The 12,738-nt window shown below is 36.9% G+C and overlaps 1 protein-coding gene across 1 annotated transcript; it reads right to left on the bottom strand.

The window, feature by feature from the left end:
• Window positions 1–784: 784 nt before the first annotated feature.
• atp13a1 (ATPase 13A1) lies at window positions 785–12,483 on the bottom strand. The gene is made up of 25 exons (XM_079252201.1): window positions 12,019–12,483; window positions 10,773–10,862; window positions 10,226–10,489; window positions 9,970–10,125; window positions 8,950–9,019; window positions 8,754–8,860; window positions 8,384–8,513; window positions 8,194–8,249; window positions 7,608–7,734; window positions 7,324–7,461; window positions 7,077–7,197; window positions 6,815–6,972; window positions 6,329–6,504; window positions 5,952–6,062; window positions 5,725–5,850; window positions 5,534–5,642; window positions 5,119–5,312; window positions 4,781–4,877; window positions 4,505–4,689; window positions 4,199–4,313; window positions 3,878–4,074; window positions 3,594–3,736; window positions 1,583–1,694; window positions 1,359–1,502; window positions 785–1,260 (listed from the first exon to the last, which is right to left on the bottom strand). Exons 1-25 carry the CDS (start codon window positions 12,370–12,372, stop codon window positions 1,150–1,152), a joined length of 3,591 nt encoding a protein of 1,196 aa, XP_079108327.1. The 5' UTR covers window positions 12,373–12,483; the 3' UTR covers window positions 785–1,149.
• Between the last annotated feature and the right edge of the window lie 255 nt (window positions 12,484–12,738).

The raw sequence follows: 12,738 nt of genomic DNA, 5'->3' as shown, positions 1-12,738 counted from the left end.
TGCATTGTGTTCCATGGTAACTAAGTACATTCATCTGCTGAAAACAAGCTGGCTACAATATCTAAAAATGGAAAGATATTAGAGAAATAGAGAATTAAAATTAAAGAGAAACCATCCCAGACTTTTGTTCGACTTAGAAGACCATGGGGTGGGAAAATAAAGTAAATAAATTATACTTTGACATGGCCAATATAGGCTACTCATCAATTGCCATCTCTCTTTACAAAGGCAATTACCGGTACATGATTATGGAAAGGGAGGCAAGCAAATCCTGATTAGGAAGTACATTTTTTCGGTTCCTTCTTAAACACATACACAGGTATTCATTGTAATATATTGATAAGTTTATCCCAAACAATGGGGAAAAAACGGCACAATAAAGCAGATATTAGCAGGCCCAACATGTGGATTTAATGGTGCATTAAGTTCTCCTTAGCCTGATGATTCTTGATTCACAGTGAAACAGATCATCTGTATAATTTTTTTAAAAAAGAATTGCATTTTTGTTTGGGCAAGTGTTGTATAGCCCAAGATGTGAAAGGTTTACTAAATGACTACATTTGCTATAAACAGCCGCACTGTATCCTACTTGGATCACTATAGGCACAATGCTAATTCCTGAGGATAGGATAGCTCAAAATAAGTAGCACACACTTTGCCCTACAGTACTTGGGGAAAAAAAAAAAACACACTTTGTAGACTTCACTTTTGTATTTTTTAAGTCTTTATAAGTTTGTTAAAGAACTTCTTCACTTTTTACAAAATCAGAGAAAAGGGGAAGAAAATATCCAAAACACTATTGCAATTCTCTTGGAGAATGCCCCTTTTTTTGTTCCTGTAGGTTTCACTCTGGCTGGCACAATCTCACTCCACTCAATACTGCTGTTTTCATGGCATTTTGTAGCAGTGGGGAGGGAAATGTTAAAAAAAGAGACTGAAACAAAGAGTCAATTAAATACAGTCACAAAGGCTTGCAGAGGAGCAGATCATTACAAAGGAAGGGATGAACAGAGTGAACACTACTACATGCCATGACTGTCTTTGCTGTCTTGTGTATGTCCCGACAGCTATAATTCTCTACCCCCTTTAAAGTCTTCTCTCCCTTTGCAATTTGGTTGATAAGGGCAGCATTTGCTGTTGGCACTGAGTTCAAGAAGGCAGCCTCAGAGTTCCTTTTCCAAGCAGAAACTGCAGGACACGATCCACCAGCAGAGCAGCAACAAAATCCACCACCAGAACCTGGGCAATGATTAATTTGAACTACAAGAAGAAAAAAACACATTAATCAGATTACAGAATTTAATGATGTACATTATAATTATAATAATAAAAGCTATTGCAAAAAAATGCTATTTTACCTCAGTTGGAATATCTACAAGAGCAAACTGTTCATTGAATTCTGGCGAGGAGCCAGTAAGGAGCCCCACAATCGCTAAACCTGACAGAGCAATACTCCACAGAAGTGGTCGATTCTCGCTAAGTGATTCCATGAATGGGTGACCCTGTAAAGAACAACCAGAAACATTTTTAATCTTTTGTATACAGAATGAAATGAATTACTCGTAGCAACAAGAGACGGTACCTTGTAGTTGATGGCAAAGGTGGCCATCTGCATGGCCATTGACATTATGTACACGGTGCTGTTTATTAGACTGGGTTCAAATTCTTTATAAAGATCTACAAACTGCTCCTCTCTGCAAAAAATGGACATATCAAAGTTATAATCTATTCATATAATGTTAATGATGAAAAATATTTTTTTTTTCCTTTTTACACTTCTGATTATCAAGACTATAAAGAGCTTTAACAATAATGCAATCTTTTAAACAGTACAGGACAATGGAATTAAGTAAAATAAATAACAGAATTACAAAAGCAAAAAATTAATAAATATGTTTGCTGACAAGTTTTTTTGGTCTTTTCTAAAGATTTGAGAAATCTAGTCAGTTGTACATGTAGAGTGATGGAATAAAAATAATTTCTTATTTTGTCCAAAAGACCCTTTGGACAATTTGGAGAAAAAGTACACCCCCCCCCCCCCAATATTAAACAAGTAATCAGAAGCTGTATTTAAAAGCACAAACATTTCTTTAGTTTGATTTTGAACAATCTGCAAATCTTGTTAAAATGGTCCATTCATTTGTTTATCTACGTGCGATAAATGGCATTTCATGAAAATAAAATTATTTTGACCATAAAAAATGTGAACCAGCCTGATAGTATATAAAACATATAGAGGAGAAGATTTTTTTTTTTTACTTTTTTCCTGCCTTACTTTATTCAATTTACATAAGCCTATAGATGGAAAGTGGAAGTATTTCATTTATTTAACCTTTATTTCACCAGGTAAAACATCAACAACTAAAACTTCTTATTGATACTGTTGATCTGCCAAGTGCCAGAAAGTACATGCATGACAGACATGAAACAATGATGCACATCACTTTCAATACATCATTTAAGACTTTTTAAAGCAGTATTAAGAAAAACAATTACAGATGTCATTAAAAATCTCTATTAGAAGATTTTACAAACAGACTAGACCTTCACATCTCAGTATAGTTTTTATTCCATACAGGAGCAGATCAGAAAAAGGAAAACAACTCTGAGAAAGCAACAGTTTTCCTCAATGAATGCATGGACCAGGGATGGAGTACTGTCTCTTTTGTGTATACTGACAAAGACCACATTTATTCTAATCAGACAGAAAAAAACATTACTTTTAAATCAGAAAACTTTTACATGTTTAAAAGATCAATTTAACCTACCTATTTTGATACAATTGTTATGGATTCTAATTCAGCCAAAACAGATCAGAATGATCTGATTGAGTATTACATAGAGTATTGATAATTTTAATTTAGAGTGGGCTTCTGATCTGATTAAAGATGGCCCACGCAAATGCAGACAGATTTTTTTTTTTTCTCTTTTTTACAAAGCTCTGAATTATGCATGTAAAGTTTCAGTTCATCAACCATTTGGGTTTTAGTTTTTCTGTGGAAGATTTTGCTTGTGTTATTTCTCCCATCTTTTTAGATCACTGACAAAAAATTTGTTTGATAATTAATTTTCCAGGTTAGTTTAATTGTTCTACATTAAGCAAGTATCAGCTTTTCATACAGTACAGAAAAAAGAATGATCTCTCTGTACAAAAACGTAAGCAAAATCTATTATAAAAAAATCCACTGATGAGCAGCAAGCAGGCACGTTTTTTAAGCTGTTGGTATTTCTGGAATCTCTACAACCATTACAAGATAATAAATGTTTTTTTTTTCTATTTGGTTTTTGAAAACATTTTCAGTTCTTTACAATATAATATTTTGAAACCGTTTGGAAGAATTTGGAAAACCATATGTAGGGGGATTGGCAAAAAATGTTTTCATTTTTGACAGTTTTGTTGACTAAAGCCAGAATTATATAATGTGATTGTTGATAATTGAAAAAAGTCATTTAATTGACGCTGAGTATTTAGGAGAAATTAATAAAAACAGCAATTGTATAATAATATGGAAGATACTCTGTACTTTGACATGGTTTTTAGTGCAACAATAACGAGGTTGGAGTAAAATAAAGAAGCCTTCTGTCTTACTCACCTGGGTGGACTTCTGCTTTGTGCTTCTTTGTAAAGGTACACAAGACTACAGAAGTGAACCGTGAACTGCAGCAGCACAGTCAACACAGTATATAGATTGAAAATGTTCGGTAAGGGCCGTTCTCGTGACAATGTTTTCAGTGGCTGAGTGGAGTCAAAGAGAATGTTGTTATTCGGGTTGTTTTCCATAAAAACAGAAATGTGTTTATATGAAAAAAATAGTAAATGCCATCAATCTTTCTTTGAAAATGTAAAATCTGCAGGTATTACAGCCTCAATTCCCACCTTTGATCTAGAGATGAATAGAAAGCATCCAGCCAAGAGCAGGCCTTGCAGAGTCGCCTGGAAATCACTGAACTTTACTCCCTCGAGGTAGAGAACAGACTGACTATAGGCCAGAACTAGCGCATTGAGTGCAAGGATTTTGAACATCTGGAGTGTAGTCACCAGCGTGCAACGGCCTTGCTTTATTACATGGCATACTGGGAATTTAGAAGAAGAAGAAAAAAAAAAAGAAAGAAAAATGTTTTCTAGGGACACACCAACTTCATGTCTTAGTCTTTGCAAACTACATTTGAGTCAAGATTAATAACAAGTGATACTCACTGCACTGTATGGAGGAGAGCTTTGAGGTGAAGGGAGCAGCAATGGAAGCATCACCTAGTTTTACTACTTGCACCTGATCCTCTTCAAGCTCTCGGAGGACTTGACTGATTCTCTCCTGTTACAGAAAAAAACACATATGAGAATTAGCACACCATGCAACAATAATTCTTATGTTGAGCAATCATTTTATTGTTCACAATTTTAGCTGGACGGAGGGTAAAGTGCATGTCAGCATGGTGCATTTAGCATCTCCATAAAAAAAAACATGTTTTAAAAAGATTTCTGTAATTTCAACAAAGCAATGACCTTTTGTGCAGCAAGTTGTTCTTCTCTTTGTGCCATAACACGCTGTCTGGCTGCCCTGGAGCTCAGTTTGGCTCCCGAACTGACAGGTGGTAAAGGTCTGGATTCGGATGTGGATGACTCCTTTTCTCTTGAACGCTTCTTTTTTTCTGGCATGTGTTCAGGAGCATTAGCTAACAGAGCAACACCTGTGGAATAAAACAAATTCATCATTGTTCCCTGTTGGGAGTCATGCACAGCAAATTGTTTGTTTCATTTATTGTGACAGATAACTCTTACCTATATGAGCATGTTTAAGAGCGCCTACATCATTTGTGCCATCCCCACACATCAAAGTCACATAGCCCAGTCCCTTTAGACTGGTGATCACAAACTCCTAAAATAACATGGAACAAATAAACCACTGTTACTTACATTAATATCCACATGCCTTACAATACATACTATTATTTCTATTCAAAATGCATCTCAAAAGTGCAAAACTGTCTGTTCCAACTTCCTGTCTATGTGATAATGAAAATATGTCTATTGACTGCATTTTAATGACAAAAAACTACAGATATAATTGTGTGTCTCTGGGACTTTTCAGGACATCCAACTGCTGCATTGGGACCTACCTTCTGTTTTGGACTGACACGAGCAAACACTCGTATATGTGGTAACAGAGTATGGAGAAGCCGGGGGTCACAGCTCAGTCTGGTGAGCCCTTCCCCTGTCACACATAAGTCATACTGACGCACAAATGAAGAAACAGAAGGAGGGGGAAGCGATTCAGACACGCTGCCATCAATGGACTCCCACTGCCACTCACCTGCAAAACAAAATGAACAGTAATTTTGTTTAGAAGCAATTTTGGTGAATTGGATGCTTATTTAAGAAAAGTCTCTTTGGGAAGCAAAATTCTTTCTTTGAATGAGATAATCAGCATAAATATACAATAAAGACTTAACTCTTTCTCTGTGTCCTCCGTTTAAACACTCACAGCCTTATGTGTGTAATGTAAGCAATTCTGAGGAGAGATACCCAACTTACCATGATTAGAACTTTGCTGCAATATAAGTGTGTGCTCTTTCTGGATAAAGTGGAGCTCTTTTGCTACATGGCAAGCGGTTAGAGGGTTGTCTCCTGTTATCATAACCACCTGAAAGTGGATGGAATGCAATTAAGCATCATTAAATCTTCCTTCAGTGTTTCTGAACTTTTGAGATACTAAGCTTATTTACATGATGAGATGCTTCTTGAATCTCTCTGATAACGGCCTTGCTATCACTTTTTAGTGGACAAGATACAACCATGAACCCAGCAAAATGAAGATCACATTCCAGAGCATCACGACTTATCTCCCGGACCTATATGAACCAAAAAGATTCATATCAGTTTTGAACAGATCTGTAAACAAACATGACTAATTATTATGTTTCTGAAAGTTTGTAAGCAATGAAATCTGAACCTGTTGATGACTGAGATGTCCAATTTCTTTATAACCCAGAGCTAGTACTCTAGCCCCTTCCTGTGACATCTCTCTGTGGACTTCATCATAACTTGACGGACATTCTGCAAACTAAAGACAGCCATGTTAGAAAATACTTGATTAATCTTGAGAAGGGGTAGGCAAGTCTGGTCCTTGAGAGCTGCAGACTCTGGTCCAAAACGCTTGATTCAAATTAAACTAATCAAGCAGCTCATCAAGTTTGGTCAAGTTTGAATTAGGTGTGCTGAAACAGGGAAACAACCAAAACCTGAAGGACTGCAGCTCTCGGAAAGCAAACTTGCCTAAACCTGGGCTACAGGAAGTAGGTATGTAAACAAGATGTTGTCAGTATGTACCATTCCTCTGAGAGTCTCTGGAGCACCCTTGACTGTTGAGATGTAGCAGAGTTCAGTCGAGCCCAGTTTCTCATAGGATGCCAACACTGACATTCTCTTCAGAGCACTGGCAAAATGAAAACGCTGGTGGATTTTGAGTCCCTGGGTTTTGATGCCCCGTGGGAACACCTTTTCATCTGGTTTAGAGACAAGAGTCAGCCAGTTTACATTAAAAACTTAGAACAACTCTACAGATATATTAACATTTGCAGTAAAGTTTAAGTTATGTGAATAAATGCTCTGCTTTAAGGTGCATTTTTTAAATTATTCCACTGCATGCAAAGCACTACGTTTGGTGCTACTTTGAAGGAATGTATTTAAAATCAAATTTATCATGGGGAAGGAGGCAGGATATATATATATGCAGTCATATACCAACATAAGCATATATTGTTGATGATCTCTTATACACAAGGTACTGCCTTGCAGTGTCCATTTAGTGGGTACCTTTAGTAAGAGTCCAGTCAGCAGCAGTCAGCATGGCCTTCTCAAGAGGATCTCCTACCAGCTGCCCATCATCCAGAGTAACCAGCGAGTGACAAGTGGCCACTACCCGATGTGTCTCAACTGGTATCTCAGAGACTGGTGTTACCTCCTTTCCCTGTCTGTCATTAACATACATACTAGTTAATTCACTTCTTATAATGCAATAACTGTTTCAACAAACCCCAAAAAACTAAAACCATAACATAAAGTTATGAGTTTTTACCTGAGACCCGCTACTCCACGTACAACCAGACTGTCACTGGTCAATGTTCCAGTTTTGTCAAAACAACAAACTTCTACTTTTCCTGCAAATGGTATCCTGAAGGGCTCTGTGCAAAACACATCTGTGCAAAAGTAAAAAACAAACACTTAATAAAACTCTGCTGTTACAAGCTTTGTCTCATATGCTGCTTTTTCCACTTGCTGTGATAAATATTCCATCATCCAGCTGGACAGAAAAACATGCTTACAAAGTTTAGCCAGTGCAATGAGAGATGTGTTAACTGCTAGGGAAAGCTCTATGGGAAGTTCTGGTGGAACCACTGAAGTGAGGATAAGTGTGCACTCCAGAAACAGCTTGTAGCGGTTCCGACTGGCATCCTTGGTCCCTGAAGGGGCGATAAAAACCACAAAACACTCTTTTTTAAAAATCAACTTAATCTCTTGTCTTTTCCTATTAGCAGTGATTTTGATGACAGTGATATCTATGTTAAATAAGAATCGCATCACACTGAGCTTATGCTGTGCTCCTCACCTTCAACCCACACATATCCAGCAGCAGCAATGGCAAACACAAGTAGGAAGAGGATGAAGATGAAGGTCTCTAGGTTGTTTGCTGTCACTCTCTTCACACCAAACAGAATGGTCCTCAACAGTTTACCCTAAAAGCAGGTTTGTCAGCATTAATTATTTAGTATTTGACACAATAAAAAAAAAAATAAAAAAAAGTTTAAAAAAAAAAAAAAAAAATTGATTATTATAAATACAAATAGTCTCTATTTGAAAATAAATTATGGGTGCAACCACAGAAAGGCTGGTATATGGGAGGCCCAAGCACCACTACTGATACACAAACTACAGTTTGAGAACTGTTAGGCAAATGTAATGTGTGAGACTGTATTTTATTTTATTTTTCTGTGTGTGTGTGTGTTTTCTTTATATATGTACACTTTTTTTTTTTCTTGTTATTGTTTTTTTATCTGTACAATTCTGTTTTTTTTGTTTTGTTCTGTTTTGTTTTTGGTTTTGTTTGTTTGTTTGAAAAAAAACAAACAAACAAAAAAACCCATCTCAGGTCAGAAAGAGGACATCAGTATAGAAATATGAACCACAGTCTTTACCTGAGAGGTATAAAATCCTGTTCTCAGTACGTAGGCCACACAGCCGTTGTCTACAGCTGCACATAATGGAAAAGGTTTAAGAGTGCAGGTTATTTTAAACTCATTGCGAATAGATGCACCATTAAATATATCGATTCAACTGTAAAAACATACTATTAAGGGATAAATTTAAAAAAGCATTAGCACTTACGCTTGAGTCCAGCACTGGCCTTTAAAGGGGGACTATGCTGGACTACTTTTGTCCCGCCAGAGATTACATGGAGACGAGAGTCTGTCTGGAGGTCCAGAATTCGCTCTGGATCTAAGTCTTCCACTGGTTCCTGCACACAATGTATTGTCAGTATTAATTTGGTGCACATAAATGTATTTGTTTAAACTACTTAGGTCCTTCATTCCTGCTGCAATTAGACTGTTGAATATTATTCTTTAATTTAATCTATTTATCTTCTTTTTAAAGGAACTGTTGGATAACCCTGAATTTCGTTCCCTGGGGATGAATAAAGTATCCATCTATCTATCTATCTACTTAGTTTAGAATCATAATAAAATCAGCTTCTAACCTTCATCTGTGGCACAGACTCTCCAGTCAGCATAGCTTCATCCACAATGCAGCGTCCCCTGAGTAGCAACACATCACAAGGTACCAAGTTGTCTTGCGGTGAACGTCCTAAAGAGCAGAGAATACACATTTTTAACAAACAAAAGTCAAGCTAATGTTCACAGTACATGTCATGAAAACTAGGACGGGATATTTACCTATAGAGACGAGATCTCCAGGGACAAGTTCATCACTAGAAATAGGTCTCCATTTCCTGTTGCGATACACCTGCCACAAAGAATAACCATTTCATTTGGTAGGCTTTTAATACAAAAGGAATAAACTAAGTGTTGTGCTACTTACTGAAAAAGGTAACTAGCTGCAGTTACTAGTTACTTAATTCAAAAAGTAACTTGGGTACTTTGTTGATTTCTTACAACAAAAAGTGATGTTTTACTGTTAAAAGTAACTTTTTAGATACTTTTTCCAAACATGCTCCCATTACTATCTACAAAATTTAAGTAGTGTTTTACTAAATATAATACAAACACAAACAGTTGTTTTTAATCACAAATTTATAGAAGTCAAAACGGCAGATTATTTTTTATGAATAAATAAAAACAAAGAGTAATGTGATAGTTGTTCAAAAATGATTTTTGTGTGCAATGTTTATTCGTAAGCATTGTCACTGTGTCAAGTGAAGTTGCCTAATATTTTTCATTCCTTTATCTGCTTTCAAATTTTGACCCTCTGAAGCAAGGATTCCCCAAGATCTAAGCGCTTTGTAACTGATGCCAGATGCTCTCCATTCATGCTTGACTTAAAGAAGAGAAGTTTTAATTCAACTTGAATGTATTTTTCCTTGTCTGTCATTGGATCACTGTTCAAGTGCAAATCACGAATCATACACATCCTGTCAAAATTGTTAAGGTCTTTTATTTCAGTACTGACTAAATATAATGCATACAGTTCAGTTATGGCAAGAGCAAAAAGTTTCCTCTAGTCCAGGGCAACTGAACTTGGTCCCACAGGGCCCTGAGTTGAGCAGGTCTTTGATGTATTTAATTTGAGTCAGGTGTGTTAAGACAGGGATACATTAAAAATCTGTGGTGCTTGTGGGACTGATAACCCTGCTCTAGACCCATAAAATGTTATGAGATAACATTATGCCAATCATATATGCAATATTCTAATCAAGAAATAATCAATATGATAACTTTTAAGTTGATCAGGCTTACTTGAATCATGTACGGTTTGTTTCCCATGCGGCGGATCTCTGACATATTCCTCATCTGCTGCTGGACCAGGGAGGCCTCAAATGCCACCAGCATAAACAGTGTGAAAACACTGTAGTACCAGTACTCATCCAGACACCACAGTCCAACACAGAAAACCTGATGAATTGCAAGGTGTATGACATAAAGGGAATATAAAGATTATTAACACTTCCACTGCAAAACCAGTCAAATTCTAAGCACCATTAAATATTCATACCTGGAAGACAAAAAAAGGAGCTGTGGCCCTCTCTTTGAAAAGCTCTAAAAAATCTGGCACCACCATCTCAGCACGATTGGTGCCATATCGCTTTTCTGCAGCTCTGAGTTCAGTCTCCTCCTGATAGCCACGCCAAGACTGAAAGTAACCCATTGGGTTGCTGATGGGAAACGCTATTGGAAGGAAACGTTTCTTTTCTTTGTAGTCAAATATGTACCGGATCTTCTGAAACTCTAAAGATAAAATCCTTTCTCCATTCTCGTCCTGATGATCAGAATAAGAAAAAGACAAGGAGATGAGCATTCAAGTCAAGAAAATACATAGAAATAAATAGTACATTAAAAAAAGAACATGCTAATACCATATTATTAAGTTTGAAGCATTTAAAACATTTGTTTAAAATATAAAAGGGACCATATAACTTAAATAGAAGTAATCTCTCTGACCAGTAAAAGCCTTGAGCTTCATTGGTACGAAATGTAAAATCAAAGAAATCTTTTTAGTGAAAAATACATGGAATAGCCAGTCACTGGAGATGCAAACTAACCTGGTCTCTCTGTAAAGCAACAAGCTCAGCAGAACCGTTGTTGGGGGTTGGAATGACCTTTGCCAGCGTAGCCTTGTTTGGATCTGGCTCCTGTATATGCAAATAAAGACATGACAAGTTTACACGCTGCTGTTTAGTCTGAACTTTATATGTCTCAAATATGATATGACATATTTTTCAAATGCAAATGTCAGGCACATTGTTAAGAACACATTAAATGACAAGTATGTAGCATGAAGTGACAAGGAACTGAAACCCCTAAATAACCCCCAAATTTCAATAAACTATGGCAGCTACAAAAAAAAAACAAAGACCCACTCCACAGCCAGTGTTTAGTTAGTCTCTTTATGGTCTCCTAAAGTAACCCTGGGGTACAAGATGACAGAGAGGCTAGAAGGGCAAGCAACATTGGATATAAACTGTTTTTAACTAACAGAACAAAAACACAATACTAAATTTCATGTTGGGCAGAAAAAACATGATGTTCTTAGTCTGCTTCATTTCTCATATAAAAGTGGAAAGGTTAAGTGTACCTTTTTGAGTAAAAAAAAAAAAAAAAAAACCATAAGTCACACTTAAACTCATTCTTGTGTGTTTTAAAAGGCTAGAACATTTGCTTGAGAAGTGAAACAGTTTTGTGTCATATAAATTGTTTGCTGACATTAATGTCAAAGCAAAAGACTTAAATGAACATCCTTCAGTAGTGTTAATCCCATAATTTTTGCCAAGAGTTGTTGTAAAAGTCTGACCATTTGCACATTTGAAATCAGTGCATGTATTACCACAGAGTGATCAATTATAAATTTGTTCATTTGTGGAATGAATGGCTGCTGTGACACTAAATGCTGATGAAAGAGTGAATATGAAAAATCACTGATCAGGTGTTGTCAGACAAATTGTTATAATTATATAAGAAAACTGAACACTAAAGTTTCTTTTAATACAGCTATCAAATGTCTATCTTACGTGTAAACTGGCATGTTGGTAAACAGCTAATCAGATCCTTGCCCATTCTAAAAAAAAAAAAAAATTGGAGGTCTTTTGACAACGTCTTCCAAGTATAAGACAAAGTATAACACATTTTACATGGTAAAATAACTTAAGTATTCATTGATTGGTCCCATACTTTGGTTGGGAATCTATACCTGTCCCTTACTTGTAACCTCCCTACAAAAGGTGAGTACAAAGTATATGACAAAACATTTCCATACACTGGATATCTATACAGTAAAATTGTTATGTTTACCTTGGAACATGTAAGCCAACAATGCGCATGCACAGACCAATAACCGGAGAGCGCTGTTAGGACGTGCGCGATCCCGATTGCGGCTAATGCAAGGAGGCCTGCCTCGGGATACTCGGAAGCACCGTAGACTCCCAACCACACATAAAGCCACCCCGGGTACAGAACAGCCAGGAACGGGAGGACTGTGCCATGTAGCAGTCGGGGCCTTCGCTTGTACAGTGTCACCGAGCTCACCAGCTCGTCGCCGGTGCCGCTGTCATGCTGGTTGTGGTTCACAGAGGGGGCCATTTGCAGCTCATCCGGTCCTAGTATTCCATCTGCACCCACATTCTCGTCTTTCTTGGCGTTGTTCATTGTACTCTCTTACCTCCCTTGGCCCCCTCTATCATCCACCACCACCCCGTCGTGCTTCAGCTGGTAGAAATACAATTTGACAGAGAGCAGAGTGCTATCTAGCCTTCGGAACCCGTTTACTGTATCGCTCGAGCTCCTATCCTGGCTTCCGCATACGTAAACGCGTAAGGACACGTAATGAAAAATGCCAATGCCGTTGAAAGAGACGGCACTGGTTATCACCTTTGCGACAAAAACAAATTTCATTTTCCCACTTTAGTTTAACGTTTAATGTAAAAATAAAAAAAAATAAAAAAAAAGAATCACGTTAAATGCAAATAATTTGCTTTATTTGGCAAAAAAATACTAACTAAAATTTAGTGCCGG

Source organism: Telmatherina bonti (assembly GCF_933228915.1).
Source record: "Telmatherina bonti genome assembly, chromosome: 14".
Classification (NCBI taxonomy): domain Eukaryota; kingdom Metazoa; phylum Chordata; class Actinopteri; order Atheriniformes; family Telmatherinidae; genus Telmatherina; species Telmatherina bonti.
The sequence above is the reverse complement of the archived record's forward strand: the minus strand, read 5'-3'. Positions and strand labels throughout refer to the sequence as shown.